The following is a 20,005-nucleotide window of genomic DNA, read 5'->3' on the forward strand; positions in this document are numbered from 1 at the left end:
AGTTAATTCAGCCAGCGCTCATACCTTTGTTTACATCCTGTTTTCGGTGGAACGCCATAGTAATCGATTGTCGAGTTCACGCGCGTGATAATTGGTAACTAAACCTATGCGCGTGAACTCGACAACCGATTACTATGGCGTTCCACCGAAACAGGATGTAAACAAAGGTATGAGCGCTGGCTGAATTAACTTCGTTTTTATTAATATCTCTAACATCTACTGCAGTCAGATCCACCCGTGTTCACTCGGAAGGAATCACTCACATTTTCTGTGCACTTGTAATGACACTTAAAGGATGTTAAGAGGCTAAAAAGCAGGCTTACTACTTGCCCTATTGAAGTCAACAGGGTGCAAATTTTAAAAATAGAATAACTCGGTGTAGGCAACACCGATTTTTGTCGTTGTTCTCTGTATTGACAGCACTCCAAATGTACAAAAAAATGAGCTCAATGTTAAAATTGACCGGAGTTCTCCTTTAAAAACAGGATTATGGGGGAGGTGTTACAGTAACATGAGATCCAGTGATCTCATTCCCTGTTTAACGGTGTGTATCTGTGTGTTTTAGTTGGTTTGGAGACTCAAGCCTCTACACCATCACCCAAAGCAAACCACAGACCCAGAAAACACCAGGAGATGGACGGTAATGCTGGATATACGCATGCTAGTTATGCATGAGCTCGAAAGCCAAACGGCAGGAGATGCAAATTATGCAGGAACTTTCTGCAGGAATCCGTGTGTGCGTGTGTGTGTGTGTGTGTGTGTGATCTCTTGTGTGCACTGCCTAGTGATTGTGAAAGAAAATAGTGTGCAGTTCATATACTGCAAATTTACATTTATTTGCAACCAGAGCTGCAGCTGCATGAATACTGTATCCCACAATGCAATGCTCTCCAATTTACCATCCATTGTGATGAATGAACCACCAGAAGCATTATCGGCTAAATGCAGTTGATAATTTTTATTATTATTATTATTATTATTATTACTTTATGTAAAGTCTATATTTTGTATTTTTTTTAATAATTATTTATTTTTAGATGTTTATCATTATATTTTTATATTTATTAAATTTGATGTTTTTTTATATTATTTATACATTTTTAGAGATATATTTTTATATACATTTATGATTTAGATCCATTTATCTAATTTTAGATATGTTTATTTATTATTATTATCATTACTTTATATAAAGTATATTTTTTATCCACCTCATGCGAGCTTGTTAAATCTTTTTTGCGATTAAAAGGGAGTTTTTGCGAAATTGACGCGTTTCCATTGGCCGTATTTTCAATTTGCGCAATTTGAAGGGTAATGGAAACACGGCTTGTATTGTCTTCTAAACGGATCTGTTGTCCCTCAGTTCTGGTGGAGCTGCTGTCCCGTGCCCAGTGCAGTCGAGTGGATGACCAGCGGGGTTTACTCACTAAAGAGCACCTGGAGTTGCCGCAGTTCCTTCAGCTGCCAGCAGGGAACGGAGAGCAGGGGTCCTGTGAACACCCACAAGATGAATACTGCGCCCTTTGACCTTTGACCTGAGGACATGTCCCGTGACCTTGAGCACTATTCAAGCATCTTAAAGACTGAAAGCAGTTAGTTGTGTGGAGGAGTGAAACTCGGTGTGTGTGTGTGAGAGATTTCTTAACCTGAGAGTGTGTGAGAGATTTCTTAACCATGAGAATGTGTGTGTGTAAGAGATTTCTTAACCTGAGAGTGAATGATTTTTTTGTGTGTGTGTGTGTGGGATTTCTTAACATGAGAGTGAATGGTTTGTGTATATTTTGTATATTACAGACACTGATTGTATATCGAGCTCTTAGAAACGCTGCCCATCAAATAATGCAGAATTATGAGAAGTTTCCTTTAAAAAAAGATCATACTACATAAATGTGTATTTATTTTCATATCGGATTGTATTTTATCCAATATCAAGTGTGCTCTTTTTCTATTTATTGGTATTGGTATGGGAAGACTTTTACATTGAGAGTTGTTCACAGTGAGTTTTAATGTCTGATTAAAAGTGTGTGAATTGCTGTGGGGAAGTTGCACTGTTTGACTTTTTTTTGCACTATTTTTTTGCTTTTCTGTGGTGAGACAATCTGATATGAAATAAGGCCGGCAAAGTCATATTCAGAGTAGTTTCAAAAAATTGTAATTTGCGCTCTGCTTCATGTCGTTCCAAAACTGTATCTCTTTTTTCATGTAGCTTATTTATTCAAGTTCTGTTAGTGTATTATTTTGTTGGTGCTGTAAAATAAAAGCAGATGTTGTACAAAAAGCTCATAAAATTAGTCTAGACCACCCTGAATATAGTGCACAAGTTGTATGAAGTCGTATGAATGTGTTCATGGTCTGAGAAAAGGGCAGATGAACGTCAAAATGTCTCCTTTCCTTCAGTTACACAGGTTTAGATGAGGGTGAGGGTCATTACTTTTCCTTTAACACTAGAAGTGCCAGAATTCCATAACTACTAGAACTGCCGTAAGCGGTCATTTTGACCGCTAGATTCCAAACTCTATATCTTTAATGATAAATACCCAATTGAGAGATTCATGCATTTATTGTATTCGGATATCTTTTAAAAACAAAACACCAAACTGTACATTTAAACAAGTTTAATTATACATCTATAAATAATAATATCCGTAGATGTCCTGAACAAAATGACGGAGTAGCCTGTTTACACTGTTCGATCGCGCCCGCGCGCGCCTTACACACACACACACACACACACACACACACACACACACACACACACACACACACACACACACACACACACACACACACACAATATTCCAGCATTGCAATCTTGACATCGCAGCCTGTTCATTATAGCCATAATAAAATATAATAATAAAATAGTCAAACTAACATATAAAAATTCCACTGCTCTGTTTATATAGTCAGTATAGCCTACAATTCGTACCATTTTGCGTGTGTGAAGAGGATGATTTTTTCCGTCGATATTGGAACGTGAGTGAAGTACAAAGCCTATAATAAAGAATAGTTTACCATCCAAATACGTCACAAATGTTGAAACATTTTGATTCTAATTAGAGAGTTACGTGAGCCCAACGCCGCTTACTTTCACTTTCGCTTGAAAGTAGCCTTAAAAGTAAGGTTCCTAAAGTAACCCCTTTTGGCTTGTTTATAGTTATTTTTTAATTCTTGTTCTGTTCTGAATATCATTACATTTAAATGATTTGTTGTGGAATATGTTTTGTATATTTTTTTACCACACTTTATTGTTGTGTATATTGGTATATGTATAATAATACCAAGAAATTCAGTGCGGTCAATCTGACCGTCTATGGCCGAAATAGTTAAATATGTTAATTTGTTTTTTTGCCTTATGTGTAATTTATATGAAAAACATTTTAAATGAAAATACAGACACTTTTAGGAAAAGTCAGGTACCAGCAGGATTTTATTTTTTCAACAAAGTTATTTAAGATATAAAATTCAAAACGGTCAAAATGACCGCCATGGCAGTTCTAGTGTTAAAAGGGTGGTATAATGTTTTTTCACAAGATGTAAAATAAGTCTCTGATGTCCCCAGAGTGTGTGTGTGTGAAGTTTTAGCTCAAAATACCCCACAGATATTTTTATATAGCATGTTAAAATTGTCACTTTTTGAGGGTCAGTAAAAACGTGTTTTTCGTGTGTGTCCCTTTAAATGCAAATGAGCAGCTGCTCCCGGCACAGGGGGCGGAGCTTCAAGAGCTTGTGTGTGTTAGAAGCTCTGATTACCTCCCGCAGACTTTGCCTTTTATGTTTAAACTGGAGTCAGACAATGATGGAGAGACTCAAGAAGAAGCGACAACACGTAGAATGCAACCAGATTTCTGAACGGTTAGTTGAGTTTGTTGCTGATGTGGAGTTAACTATCTTCAAGTCTTTGATTAGCATATTCTGTCATGATAATCTGTAAAGTCGCTTGTGTGGGAACTGTTGTAAGACGCCTACAATGACATGCTATTGCATTTGTGTTTTCGTACTGTATTGCATGTGAAAAGACGGATGCGACGGCTTGGGCAGACTCACAGATGTGCTGGACTACAACAACTCTTCCTCTTCTCAACATGCACTGCGCGTTCAGGAGGCGGGGTTTATGTAAATTTAGGGTTGGTGATGTCACTAACCCGGGAGGAATGTCGTGTAGTCCCTATCGTCCTTAAAAAACGATTTCAAAGTGTTACCAAATGAATTAAACCTAAATAGCGCTATATACAACTAATAAAAAGGCACAATCACTCAACTAAATGACTAAAATTAAACTTAAAAAAAGCTATATATAGCAATATATTGTTGTATTATTGTAATTGTATATTTGTTGTATGTGTACAATTGTAATTGTTGTATTTGTATACATTTTTTACAAATTACAAAATGTAATTTATTTTACAATAAAATAGCAAAATCACACAACTAAATGACAAATTAAATTTAAATTAACAAAAAAAATGCTAATTCAAAGTATTAATAAGTATAAAGCTACAGTATAATAAAGTGTGTAATTTAATATTGGCAAGAATGTGAACGTATGCATTTTAGGGTGCAACCCTTCTCCTCTCTCGCCCTCCTCATTACACTCGTGTGTTCGTGACTGGCCTGGTGTGTGTGCATGTGTCTGTGAAAATATGAATGAGGTGAGTGAGTGTGAAAGGGAGGGAGGGATGGAGCGACTGCATCGTGAGACGAGGAGGATTCACTCACTGACACTCAGGAGGAGGGTAAGTCTCCTTATTCTACCTCTCTCTCTCTCTTATAATCTCAACATTACAGTGAGTTGTTTTTCTGTGTTTTTACTGTATTTACTGGAAAGGTATTGGATAATGATCTCCTGAGAACATCAGTATGTGTGTTACACGGCTGTATTTGTATGCGTCTGTTGTTCCTGAAGGGCAAATTGAGTCGAACAGCATTTCTATGTGTTTTGGTTCCTGACAATCAGAGCTCTGGTCCTGCTGTCATGATGTCAGACATCAAATACATGCTCTTCATGTCTCATGAATGCATTTCACCTTCCACAGTGTCTATATGGAAGATGATAATGTCTATGTCTGTCCTCCCCACTGAATGTTTTGTTTTAAAGTCCCCCTGTAGTCAATAATTTTATCCCTTAAAACTCATCTTTGATGACCAAAATGACATATTTACAGGTTTTTTTGTGTCTTGAAATATCTTGAATGTAACTCGACACCCTTGCCTCATTTAGTATGCGCGGTTCTATGAATATGCAAATGAGCCCCGCCTCCACTCACTCACTCAGCTCAGAGATCCACTGGTTGACGATCACACGTTAACCTGATTGGTTACAAGGTAGTTTGTGACGTCAGAAACACCAGCGATTTCAAAGCGTGTTTTTGAGACTGTCTTTGGTTCACTGCAGTTTTAAGGAGGAAATACTCAGCAATGCTGTCGACTTATGAACTTACACATGGTTTGAACATATTAAAAACACCACATAGACATATAAACAACATTAAAAGCTGGATTTTCACCACAGGGGGACTTTTGTAATTTATGAGCAGCAAATGAAGGTGTTAAATATGCAGGTTTGACTCACTGGCTGCAAAAGAAATATCACAGCATGAGAATATGATTGACATCAGCTGCTGGAGATTTCTATTTTTCAGTTATTGTAGTGGTATTAAATGTTTGATATTTAGATTCAGGATGCTTGTAAGATGCTTTAAAGCTACAATATGTAATTTTTATCGCCACTAGGGGTCGCTAACCTCTTACAATAACGAAGGCGTCGGTTGATGACGCATAAGCGGAATTATGGATCTTGTCGTCATGCCGATGGATCTAATAATGTTTATGGATGAGTGAATACACTGATGTGTTTAGCATGACTGTGGGATGAAGCAGCGCGAGTGCTAATGAGAGACAGATTTCAGCGCCACACGCGAGTCCCGCGGATATAAAGGAATGAGGACATTTAATCCTACCGAACTAACTTACCCGCTAGTGCTGAATAACACTCACACAGGGCAGTTTATTAGACGAATGAAACTAGTGAGGGAACGCAGTGCTGCTTCACTTGCTCTACACTATCACACTAAACTGCATTTGAGTGTGTTAAAGTTATAATGTTATTCTGTGTGTTAGTTTGTCTGTATGAGACTAGCAGTGAGCGAGATCAACATTAGCATAACATACTGATCATATTCTAACATTTCATCATGTTGAGCTGTATAACACTGATTAGTTTTATGTACACTTGCGCGTCTCTGTCAAGTGGAAGTTAGCCACGGACGCTAGCTCTCGGCATCTCGAAAACGCCACGCTGATATTGATCCTCGTTTTAGTTCTCCTTTTGTCCCAAAGTCTGCTTGCCATGATCCATAACGTTTGAACGAAGCAACAACAGCGTGAGCGCGCGCTAAACGTAACGCAGTTGTCTACGTCTGTCGCCATGGTTACTATGGCAGTACGAGCGGAAACCAGGGATAACGCGGATATTACGTCATTGACAGGCGACACTGAACAGAGACGAGCCATTATTTAAAACTAGAATATCTCTGAAATTAAAAATCTTTGGGAACTTTTGGGATATTATAAGTACACAGATGCAGGAAATATATCACACTGTGCAAGTGATTTTTGGATATTTTATTACGAAAATATTACATATTGTTGCTTTAAAAGATATGAAGTATTACCACGTAAGAAAATAAGGGTTGAGTTTTGTGCTTTAACGGTGGCGTCCAACTTTAATTGATCAAAAAGCACAAAGACATAAACCTGGATTGCTGTCTTTAAAGAGTTAACAATGAAAGTTTCTTGGTTGGTGTCCCTCAGCGTTATTAAATCCTCATTTGAATTACATAACAGGCTGATAAGTTTTACAATAGCCGACTTATTAGAGGTCACATCTCTCCCTCGTTTCACGTCTAAATCACTTCCTTGCTTTTCTGCCTCTTTCTCTTTCTGCACAAGTCAAGCGTCTCTGCTATTATTGCTTATACTTCAGGTTGGAGTCAGAGATTTTTCAAAACCGCACTATAAAACACCCGACAGACCACAGAGATTCTCATGCACTTGCTTTTACATTTTTATTAACAGAAACTAGTTTTTGGTTGTAGTATTGGTTGATTTAATCAAAAATCATTGTGTAATTTTACAATTTTCAAGAACTGCATTCTTTAATTAAAATGGTTATTGAGGGAGGGAAAATAAATGTTGTTATTTATATTATAATTTAATATCTTTTAATATTGTTCTTTTACAGCAAAAAACAAAAGCAAATTTAAATGCATTGCTTATATAATATTACATAAATTATAATTACATACAGTATATTATCATAATTATATGAATTAAATAATATTATTATATTATAATTAGGATAATATATGTAGTTATAATTTATAAGCAATACATTTTAAATTTGCTTTTTTTTAGCATTTTAGAGTAGTATTACTATTTTTATTATTCATATATTTTGTCATTTTATCATTCTATAATATATAAGAAATACATTTTGATTGTATTCTAGAATTTTAGTTTATTATTATTATTAAGAGTTTAGTTTATTATTATTTTTTGATTGTATTACAATTGTTTATTCGTATATTTTATGTAATTTAATAATTTAAGTACGTTTTGATTTACATTTTGATTGTCTTCTAGAATTTTATTTTATTATTAAGAGTATTGTATTATTCATTATGATGATGATTATTTTATTCATATAGGCCTATTTTATGTAATTTTATTACATTATGCGTCCTCTTCCTTCCTTCTTTCCCTCACTCCTTCACTCACTCAGCCTCTTAAAAAGCGTCTCACAAAGTTGTGTCCTAGAGAGCGAAAGGAACAAATAGTTGTGCACAGCTCAGAGAACAATGTTAGAATGGTGCGGATCACTCATTGGTTGTTCTTTCAGGTGTGTGTGTGTGTGTGTGTGTGTGCGCGCTGCTCGGCCTCAGAAACGTCACCTTCAGTGCTGTTGACTCACTGGTGTGGATGAATTGATAGGAAGTGTGTTTTCCTCCTCTCGAGCCACAGAGCACTTCACATCGAGAGCTGAACCTCTCACACTACGCCTCATTGCTTTCGCTTCTCTCTCACACACACACTGTGGACGCGTGTTCATCTCTGGTCACTAGCTGAGGGTTTAATGAATGGTTGACTTGAAGATGACAGTTTTGTCAGTGTTAATTCATCCTCAAGACGTTCGGGCTACGCATTTTTGGTGTGAAATATATTATATTTGATACACACATTTCTAAGGCCTCTAAATGATCAACATCTGCTGAAAAACCTGTCGCACACAATCTCCAGTCCCTCTGTCGTCTGATAGATAGTTTTAGTTTTTTTTTAACCAAGTAAAATTACATGCGTACATGCATACAGTACATACATACTCACTCACTATCTCTCTCTCTCTCACTCACTCACTCACTCACTCACTCACTCACTCACTCTCACTCCACATCTGAGCTCCTCACCCTATCTCTAAGGGATCGCCCAGCCACCCTGCGGAGAAAGCTCATTTCGGCCGCCTGTATCCGGGATCTTGTCCTTTCGGTCATGACCCACAGCTCATGACCATAGGTGAGAGTAGGAACGTAGATTGACCGGTAAATCGAGAGCTGATGGACACCCTTATGCTTGAACATGGTGTTCGTTATTGACAAGCTGTAACTAGCACAGAAGTCCAATAACAGAACACCGCTCGGGTTCAGATCAGGGGGGCCGTTCCTCCCAATCACGCCCCTCCAGGTGTCACTGTCGCTGCCCACGTGGGCGTTGAAGTCCCCCAGTAGAACGACAGAGTCCCCAGTTGGAGCACTTTCCAGCACCCCTCCCAGAGACTCAGAGAGGGCCGGGTACTCTGCATTACCGTTCGGCCCATAGGCACACACAACAGTGAGAGACCTATCCCCGACCCGAAGGCGCAGGGAAGCGACCCTCTCGTTCACCGGGGTAAACTCCAACACATGGCGGCTGAGCTGGGGGGCTATAAGCAAACCCACACCAGCCCGCCGCCTCTCACCACGGGCAACTCCAGAGTGGTGAAGAGTCCATCCTCTCTCGAGGAGTGTGGTTCCAGAGCCCAAGCCGTGCGTGGAGGTGATCCCGACTATCTCTAGTCGGTTCCTCCCAACCTCACGCACAATCTCTGGCTCCTTCTCCGCCAGCGAGGTGACATTCCACGTCCCTAAAGCTAGTTTCCATGTCCAGGGATCAGGTTCACTGTAAAAAGTGAACAGTTGGATCAACTTAAAAAAATTACTTCAATTGGTAACACCTAAAGAAATTTAAAGAAGTTTTCTCAACTTAAATTATCACGTTTTTCATGATAAAACATGATAATTTAAGTTGAGAAAACGTAATTTCTTTAGGTGTTACCAATTAAAGTAATTTTTTTAAGTTGATCCAACTGTTCACTTTTTACAGTGTTGTCGAAGCCCCCACCTTCGACTGCCGCTCGATCCACTATGTATCCACTATGTACTATGTACCGGCCCCTTACATACTCCTGCAGGTGGTGAGCCCAACGTCGCTCCTTCGGGCTGACTCCGTCCGGGCCCCATGGGGTGAGGCACGGACACCAGGTGCTCGCATATGAGCCCCAACCCCAACCCCGGGCCTGGCTCCAGGGCAGGGCCCCGGCTGCGCCACGCTGGGCGACGTCATGGTCCTCGTCTTTGATATTTTAGTATAATTGTACAAACGCCAACCTTCCGCTCGTGCTTCACGTGTCTTTCTGCTGTTAAAATATCAAGTGAATGTAAGAATAACTTTGATATCTTTTTTGATATCTCTAAGGTAAAAAAAAAACTCCATTTGAATTTTTTTTTATTTTTCCATTATTTCATACATTATGTCAGGGTTTACAGGGTTGTAAATTGGGCATTCATGGTCTCTTCTAGTAAGCTGAAGCGTGTGCTGTAGTGACCTCTAGTGTTAGTAACATTGAGCTACATTTGTGTGTGTAATGAAGGTTTATTCTCTTCTGTCTGACAGCAGAGCGGACTGTGTTTGAGAAGAGCGTCTGCTTGTGTTTACACAGTTAAATCATGGATCAGAAGGTGAGTAAAGCCTGCTGAGCTGACAGAAAGTGACTTTTGCTGATGTGTTCATTTACTGTGCTGAATTTCTCTCTCTCTCTCTCTCTCTCTCTCTCTCTCTCTCTCTCTCTCTCTCTCTCTCTCTCTCTCTCTCTCTCTCTCTCTCTCTCTCTCTCTCTCTCTCTCTCTCTCTCTCTCTCTCTCTCTCTCTCTCTGTGTGTGTGTGTGTGTGTCTTTGCAGTCCACTTCACCCCCGAGACACGCAGTGAAAAGCAGGTCAAAGTCTACAGAGGAAGTCCAGGAAGCTAAAAAGGTGGAGGACAACCTCTTAACTTCAACAAATGAATGAATAATTGTTAGTTACATCATTGATATACAGTAAAATCACATGAACTGTTGATAGCATCTACCTCAATAATTACACATCTGGTTTGATGGTTCAAAGGAAACACCACAGTGGTGCAAGAATGCATGTTAAAGTGCCCCATTATGTGTTTTAAAGGCTCCTAATGTTGTTTCAGAGTCTCTAACACAGGTTTACATGCATCCAAAGTCAAAAAACACAATTTTCTCATAATGTCTGAAACGCTTCGATCAAGGATTCAGTACCTCTAAGCCCCGCCTCTCTGAGAGCTGCTCTGCTCTGATTGGTCAGCCAGCCCAGTCTGTTGTGATTGGTCAGAAACCAAACGCTCATTATCATATCTGAATCTCAGCTCTTGATCTCAGTGATACGAACAGTAATGATGGCATGGGTTTTACCGTATCAATCTCAGAAAACAGCGTCTTCTCCACATGAACAACACGAACCAAACTCTTCCAGTCTCAGATAAACTACAGTGTTTGGGGGCGGAGCTAAGAGACGCTGCTCAGCCAATCAAGACCAGAGACTGGCATTATGCAAATTCGTTACAAACCTACATAGGAAGTGAGACTGGAATTACTGATGTGTTTTTCATTTTTATGAATCGATCATGAAAATGATCGATTCATTCTTTTAGGACACAATAACTCCATTTATCCGTACTTTGATCTTTGCAGACCTTTTACATTCACAAACAGCTCTATTACACACTGTATGAAAGGCAATATCCAAAAAGCCATAACGGGACCACGTTGAATAACTGTCCTTTGATTTGTTAGGCCTTCCGCATCCCCCAGAAATCACTGCCTGGTGGGTCAGAACTGGAAAAGGTGAAGGTGAGCATTAAACTTTGAGTGTGGATCATGAACAAATGTCCCTAAAATGATAGCAAACCATGATTAAAAACAGCTTCTTAAAGAGTGTTTGAGTTGATAAGTTCAGTCTCCGTTTCAGTGGTTGGTTTGTGTGATCACTAAAATGTTCCTTAAAGTCTCTAGTTTTTTTCATATCAAAATGTTTGTTAAATATATGTAGGTAAATGTTCCTCTTTGTTTGGTTGTATATACAGTGTCAAAAACCTGAAAGTTTTTTTTTTTAACCAGCCCTATAGCGAATGTAATTAGAATAATATAAGCAATTTTTTATATAGAAGAACTGATATACACTGAACAAAATTATAAACGCAACACTTGTTTTTGCCCCCATTTTTCATGAGCTGAACTCAAAGATCTAAGACTTTTTCTATGTACACAAAAGGCCCATTTCTCTCAAATATTGTTCACAAAACTGTCTAAATCTGTGTTAGTGAGCACTTCTCCTTTGCCGAGATAATCCATCCACCTCACAGGTGTGGCATATCAAGATGCTGATTAGACAGCATGATTATTGCACAGGTGTGCCTTAGGGCTGGCCACAATAAAAGGCCACTCTAAAATGTGCAGTTTTACTGTATTGTACCCCCCTGAAAAAAGAAAAAAAGGTTGTTGATTGGTGGACCAACATTCCACAGGCCACAATCAACAACCTTTTTTTTTCTTTTTTTGGAGGGGACCCCCCAATATAGTAAAACTGCACATTTTAGAGTGGCCTTTTATTGTGGCCAGCCTAAGGCACACCTGTGCAATAATCATGCTGTCTAATCAGCATCTTGATATGCCACACCTGTGAGGTGGATGGATTATCTCGGCAAAGGAGAAGTGCTCACTAACACAGATTTATGAACAATATTTGAGAGAAATGGGCCTTTTGTGTACATAGAAAAAGTCTTAAATCTTTGAGTTCAACTCAATAAAAATGGGGGCAAAAACAAAAGTGTTAAGTTTATAATTTTGTTCAGTGTAGAAACATCCATAAATAAAACAACAGTGATATTTATCCCTTGGTTCGATGTGTTTCAGGAGGGACCAGAAGAAAATGTGACTCCAGCATCATCCACAGAAGAGCTGAAATAATGCTGCCACTAATCTGTCACACACACACACACACACACACACACACACGTAAACGTACAAATGCTTGGTTTTTATAAACAAGGTTGGTATGGTACGGTTAGAGCATTAACTCTTCCTTCAGTTGGATCAGTCTTCAGCCCGTCTGTCACAGCTTTTTATTGAAAGATGAACCAAAAATACTGATGTCTCGTCTTTTTACAGGGGCATTTATATATTTTTGTTTAAAGTTTAGTTTTAATGAATTCATTTTATTTCAATTCATTTTTCGAATTAAATGCTATGAATTAAACCACTTAAACCGAATTAAACCGGAAAATTTAAATAAATCATTGCATTATACTTTCATGTTTAATGAGTTTAGACATTTCAAGAACATGTTAAAAAAAAGCTTTGGCACTGAGGTGAACTCAGAGTTTGTAACTGTATGGTTTTACCATGGTACCATGTCCAAAAAAAGAAAAACAGGTTGGAAACTCTGAACAGTACGGTCTCATTTGTTAACTTAAGTTAATGCATTAACTAACATGAACCATGAGCAATACATGTTGACACTGTTTATTAATCTTTAATGTTAGTTAATAAAAATGTTCATGTTAGTTCACAGTGCTTTAACTAATGTTAACAGATACAACGTTTGACCCTAATAATGTTTTGGTAATTCTGAGGTATGTTATCAAATGAGACCTTCTTGTAAAGTGTTACCGGTACATTTTCTTCGTGTTTAGGCTTGTGTATTTGATGCCACTCCAGCTCTCTCATGTATTTGGGCCCCGGTGTCCAATGGTGTCAAACAACGCTCGTTCTTTTACTTATTTATTGGCATCAGCTGAGATTACAGAGCTGACATACTGTATGACTCAGCTGAAGATGTTGTGTAAGTGCTTACAGTATTACTAATAAAGTATAAACTGCTCATCATGCTAAAGTTCAATGAGTGTATACTGTCAAACTTGTAAAGGTTTTGCAGAAACATGAAAACAGTGTAGCTCGTTTAGTGTAAGCAAGTTTTGACCACGGTAATATTAAACTACCATACCATTTTTTGGGAGTGAATTTTGATCTTGAATGCGGTTTTTAACTCCTGTAAATAACCAAACTCTGTAGTGAACGTGGCCTAAACAATGCAAAAATTCATCATGTATTGTAAACCCCTTATAAGTTGGCTTTACTAAAAATGAGTTAACAATGTAGTCAAACATGTTAATTACTCTTTAATTAGAATATTGTTTAAATAACTCAAAATTCGATTGCATAAACTTTGTAAATATTTTGTGCTGTGAACTGCTACAATAACAAAGTTCAAAGTTCACTTTACAGTTGCATTATGTATATAGTTAAACAACATTAGTCTTCTTTTTGCAGCCCATCCTCGACCTAATTAAACGAACACATCTCTCCCTGTATTAATAAAGAAAAACACACAAAAATAACACTTAATTTCAACATTTATTCTCCTTTTATACTGCAGGGCTGCTGAATGCTTGAATCTGATTGGTTGATGAACGTTCTGGGGTGTGCACTGTGCAGTTATTTTCAGGGAAACTCACGGAAAGTAGTTCCAGCAAGTTTTGACCGCATTAGTTCCGTATCACTCCGCCAAATGATTTCAGTTACTTCAAAGGTCCTTACAGCCGACAACAGCAGAAGAACCAAAACCCACAACCACACTGACCCAGCAAATAAATATAGTAAACAATAGGATCAAAACAACAATTTATTTCTATGTTTTTTGCTACAAATTTACATTTTATTATGTAAAGCACATACTCTCTCTCTCCCGCTCAAACACCCACACACAGTACGGACACACACTAACACAGAAACGTGTTGTCAGTGCCGCTATGATGATTTAATCAGTGCAATAGTTTAGCAACTTGAAAGCTTCATGACATTTCTCATTAGTGAGGGAATAACAGCGCTGTTCTTGAAGCAGATAAACTTGCAGTTTCACTATTAGTAGAGACACTTCTGCCGAACACTGTTGAGAAACATGTAATTCATGCTTAATATCTCTCTCTCTCTCTCTCTCTCTCTCTCTCTCTCTCTCTCTCTCTCTCTCTCTCTCTCATAACTGCATTATAACTGATGCATTAAAATGATGTTTTGGAATTAGAAGCGGAGGCGTGGGATGAGATGCGTCACACACAATAAAGAAATTAGTCACACACACAAGCGATTTAAGGACAAAAACCTGACAAATGTCTTAATACAATTTCTGAATGTCTTGAGGTGTGGTATAGCCTAGTCTAAGCAGAATAACTGACTTGACTCCAGTCCGTTGAATAATTAGAAAATAATAACATTACCAACTCGGTTGTGCATTATTTTCTAATAATTCAACGACATGTTGTCAACTATTCCTTACATACAGTCTGAAGCAAAGCATGCTGGGAGTAACTGAACATAACCCTTTTTTCTATCAAGTACAATGTAATTTCAGGAATATTTGAGTGAAATGAACTAATTTAATTAATTTCACTGAGCGGTTTTACATTGTATTGCAATCCTTTTTAGGCTTTTTTAAAATGATTGCTCTCAGATAAAAAAAATTCAGAGGTGAACGGGTTCATCATGCTGTTCGACTGCTGACACCGCAGGCCTCGACAATAATTAATCTGACGAAAACCGCACATAACTGACAAGAGTTACAGATTTCTTGAATTACAGTATTGTACATCAGATTTCACTTCCCCTCCCATCTTATGTCCCTTTAGGGCCTCCGTAGAACGCCTAATTTCCTTTGGGAACATATGGGTTAGTGACCTTGAAGTAAGCATGAAAGTGAAGTTGCACTGGTCTTTTCTTCCCTATTGTGTCGTATATCCGATCTGGAACAAGAACAAATGTGGGCGGGGCTTGATTTTGTCTGTGTGGAATTGATTGGATGGTTGTGGTTTGCTATTGGTGGATCTCATGTGAGTGACGGGTTGCTCCGCCCACATCATCAGAGAAGAGAAGAGATGCTGAAGAGGGAGGAGGAACAAACTTGTTTTGCTGTCTGGAGGGATGAACACTAATGCCTCTGGCAGCGGCTCAAAACTTCACCTTTGGAAGTCAGATAAACAAAGGTTAAGAAGGAAATGCCATTGTTTATAGGTAACGTTTTCAAGAAGTTAAGATTAATTTTTATAGTGTGATTGTTTGCACTATATTTTTGTATAATGTTTTATAGTGTGTCCCAGGGTTATTATAGTACACTTAAATCATAAATACTTTCATTATTATTATTATTTTTTAAATTAGACTTATTTTTAAAATAGAAACTAAACTTAATGTTGCCAAGACAATGTTTCTCATTTTCATTTAGCTCAACTTATAATAAAATAACTAAAGCTGAAATAAAAATAAAATAATGACAAAAAACACGCAACAAAATTTCTAAAAATAAAAAAAATAATTAAAATGAAAATAATCTCTTTAAAAATATTAACATAAAATAAATAGGGTTATTATAGTCCACTGAAACTAAAACATTTTTATCTACTAAAAACTTACACTTGACTATTTTATTTCAGTTTCCAAGGAAACATTTTTCATTTAGTTTAACTTGATGTACTAAAATAACTGAATGTAAAACCGAAATATAGATTTATTTATTTTTTTTAAACAAAAGCTTATAAAAATGACAAAACACACAACAAAATTACTAAAACTGAAAATAACTGGAAATGAAATGAAAATGGAAAACACCAAAAACAAAAACATTTAAAGTATTAATAAAAATGTTTTAGAGTATCTCAATCATACTCGAATAACACTGAGTTACACTAAAATAACACTGGAGTGTCACACATACTCCTTATTCACACATAATCAAATATAACATTTAGAAATGATTGACATTTGCAGTGTGAAATGACCTTAAACAAGAAATTGGATATTTGTATGTTCTCACCACAAGATGTCATGATTTTCCAGTAAAGAGACACCATTGTGTGAGCAAATATGTATTTTAAACAGAAAAAGTCATTTTCTAATAGAATCTGTATAGATCTCAGACTTTGAGATGAATGTTTCAGTGGTTGTGTCACCAGCCGGATCATGCATGACTGATCCAGCATTTGGGCCTTCGCTCGTCTGACTGTAAATGATCTGACTGAACACTGATGATCCACGAGTTAATTAGTCAGAGAAGGTCATTATTGATGCCTTGTGTCAGGGTTTCCCATATAAACCTCCTTTACAATGTGAACTGTCAGTCCAAGAGGCTCATCACCCGCTGTGGAATCAAATCCGGATCCCTGAAAGGTATAAAGATTTAATATAACATTCAGGTCAATCTGTCGATAGTGAATAATGACTTGCTGCTTTTTGTATATATTTAGACAACCTCATATTGAACCTTCACTGTTTAACGTAAAAACAATTTTTTTGAAACATTATCGCAGTATGTTTTCATGTTTAATTCAATGTGTTACGTGGCATTTTTGTAATTATTTGACAAATTTACTAGCAATTTCTGAGGGAAAATTGTTTTAAAGTGAATCCTACACCATTTTTTTTTCCAATGCATGGCCGCAAAATCATATTGTCATTGCATTAGAAAGCAGTCGTGGCATTTCATTTAAAGGAAGCCCACACATCTGTTTAGATCCTTCTTTGTGGCCGCTGTGCTTTCAGGACACTTGTTGTTCTGTGCACGTATTCCTGATTGAGTTCGTGCAGTGTTGTGGCAGGACTGAATTCAATAAAACCATATTTGGCTCTCAGGGACACAATGGAGAGCCCGGTCCAGTGCTCAAAATGACATTGCACAAGCCGTCTTGCCATTTCGTCACTTGCTGTGCTCTTGTGCTGATAAGGGTGAGATTTTAATGCCATGTGCAGCTCATTTTATACCAAAGCAGGTCAGAGAGTGTGTGTGTGTGAGTGAGTGAGTGAGTGAGTGTGTGTACAGGCTCCTAATGCAGAGCTCGTTCAGGATGAAGAGCCGTCTCTGATGTATTTGCTGAAAGCGGATCCCAGCTAACCAAAATGTGTTCCTAGAACGGTTTCCTAACGTTCCCATTAGGTTATGAAAACATTATTTCTGAAAGTTCAAAATGTCCAGTTTTTTTAAAATGTTTTAAAAATGTTTTTTTCCCCCTTGGTTTTTCAAATGTTAAGGAAACATTCTATGTTATCTTTCTTCAAACATTATGAGGATGTTACTTTTGAATGTTTTCTGAACATTTCGAAACAATAAATGACATTTAAAAAACATTCAACTAAAACGTTTCAGATATATTCAAGCGCAAGAAGATGCAAAAAGAAAACTCCATCCGTTACTGTGTGAGAAGTTTAGTGTGCTACATTCGAAGCGTGCGGCCAGAAAGACGCGTCTCATTCAGTTCTGTTTTGTGTCTTCTTGCGCTTGAACTGACATATTCACACAAAATTGTTAAATAAAAAAAAATGTCTCAGCAAGTATCTTAGTAAACACAGTCGGTTATGACTTGAGTGAATGTAAACTTTCACTCAAGCCATAGCGACACAGCGACGGCTCGTCCCCTGATAACATTCAAAAGACAGATGAAAACTCATCTTTTCCGTGAGCACTTAACCTCATAAAATAAAAAATAAAATAAAAATAAAAAAAAATTCCTTTAATCCTCTCTTATCTGGCTTATGCTACTCTGAGCAATGCCTGAACTTTGTATTTTGAACACTTCTTGTGTTGTTTTTGCCTCTTCACGATGACCTGCTTAATTTAGTCCTAATTTGTAAGTCGCTTTGGACAAAAGTGTCTGCTAAATTACTTAATGTAATGTAAATGTAAACAGTTGAGAAAGACAACATGTGTACAGTATCAGTATATTAGATCTGTGCATTCGCTCTTAAAGTGACAGTAGCCTAATAGTCCTGCTGTCTGTGTTTCTAATGTTAATCAAACAAAAAAGGACAGAAAAAAAATCACTCGCTGCTCTTGACTGAATAACTTTTGAAACTTTACTTAGGATTAATGTATAAATTAAATATATATGTAGATTAATCCCTATTAAAGTTTCAAAAGGAAGACTATTCAGTGTTATTTTACATTTGATTACTTTATTCAATGTCTCTACCTGAAAACTCTGTTATTTGTCTGAATAGAGAATTGTGAATTTTGGTGTCATAACTGGCTCTTTTTGCAAAAAAAACACTATTTTATTTTATTAATTTTATTAATTCACCGGTCATTGGCAGGTGTGGCAAAATCGAGACCACCATCTTGACTGTGCAGATTAATTACAGTAACTTAATTGTCTTATCTATAAAGTATGATCATTAAGTAAGATAACTGCATGTGAAGTGATTAAGCAACCGGAGTCATTTGTGCATTTTATGAATTCATTTGTTTATAAATAGAAAATAGGAATTAAATGGATATTAACACTGCTTTGTTGGCACATGTCAACCAAACACTCTTAGAAAAACAGTACAAGAGCTGTCACTGGGGCGGTACCCTTGCAAAAGGTACACCTTTGAACCAAATTTACCCTTAAACGGGGCATATAAGTATCATAGAGGTACATATTAGTACCTTTTGAAAGGGTACCACCACAGTGTCGACTTTTGTACCATTTTTCTAAAAGAGTGAATGGACACTTTCGGATCATGTAATTTAATTCACTGACTCTTAAGCTAAGTGAACAGAAGTGACTTATTTCAAAAAACATTTAAAAAATCATAACGACCCCAAACTTTGAACTTACAACTTTGGAATTTGAGCATATCAAATCTTGAATACCACCTAAACTAAACCCCAGATTATATGCTCCTCTTCAAAGAGCCAAGGACAGAGAAAGTGGCACCTGTGACAATATTGCGTTCCAGCAGCCGCTGAACAAGTACATTATCTATCATTCACTTTAATTGCTCTGACATTCAAAAGCTCCTGCTTTCAGAAATGCATTAGTATGTCATCCCATGAGAGCACTTTGCAGACAGACTGTGTGTTCAACAGTAACCTTGACATAAAAAGCACATTTACCTGTTATTAAACACCTCTGAAACAAACCTGATGGCTCTGGAGGCATTCAGCTGGGAAATCAGGGTCCTCAGGGGCCGTGAGGGACCACAAATGTGTTGTCATCTTCACAGTCATGACAAGCATTCACTTATTTGAAAAATCGTCAGGAATAAGAAATAAATTAAGTTGACAATAATGGATTAAGTAGACAGTAATGGATTTGAAATGACAGTAGGTCATTAATTTTGATGTTGTTTGAACAAATACTTCATGAAAATGTTTATTTTGGGTGGTGTTGTTCCATGTATGTTTTTCCTGGGTCAAAATGGTCTTCAGTGGTGAGAGACGAACACGGTCATCCACACACTCAGTACAAAGTACCCTACCCATGTGAACTGTGAGTCCAGTACTAACAAAAGTGTGGAAATATATCTGCAAGCCGCAATTAAGAGGCCAATCACTTGTAATGTGACATTATTGCTTATTACTTCTGACCAATAGGTGGAACTGACACCAAATTGATCTGATATGGTCATTGTTGGGTCTTTTTGGGTGAGATTTTCCGTCAAACTGTATATTTCGTGACCACTAGGTTGCATTGTGCAGAAACTGTGCAGGTACCCTCAGGTCATGGTTGTCATAACACACACCAAATTTGGTCAGAATACACTAAAGCGTTGTGGAGAAATAGCCTCACGTCCATTTTGGCGTGTTGTCCGTATAGGAT

General features: G+C 37.4%; 1 protein-coding gene and 1 long non-coding RNA gene across 3 annotated transcripts in view; both read left to right on the forward strand.

Annotated features, from left to right (window-relative positions):
• The window catches only part of rgs14a (regulator of G protein signaling 14a), a 25,776-nt gene extending 23,471 nt beyond the window's left edge, over positions 1–2,305 (forward strand). For both annotated transcript variants that reach the window (XM_079892126.1, XM_079892127.1), the window contains exons 13-14: positions 566–640; positions 1,364–2,305. In XM_079892126.1, the coding sequence (XP_079748252.1) occupies positions 566–640; positions 1,364–1,527 (239 nt within the window). In that variant the 3' untranslated portion in view covers positions 1,528–2,305. The remainder of the gene's footprint in view (positions 1–565; positions 641–1,363) is intronic.
• Positions 2,306–4,658: 2,353 nt separating this feature from the next.
• Positions 4,659–13,752, forward strand: LOC307171280. The gene is made up of 5 exons (XR_013823526.1): positions 4,659–4,736; positions 9,988–10,052; positions 10,273–10,344; positions 11,175–11,231; positions 12,294–13,752. It is a non-coding gene; the product is annotated as an uncharacterized lncRNA (long non-coding RNA).
• Positions 13,753–20,005: the final 6,253 nt, after the last annotated feature.

This window comes from Squalius cephalus (genome assembly GCF_949319135.1).
Source record: "Squalius cephalus genome assembly, chromosome: 14".
NCBI classification, from domain to species: Eukaryota; Metazoa; Chordata; class Actinopteri; order Cypriniformes; family Leuciscidae; genus Squalius; species Squalius cephalus.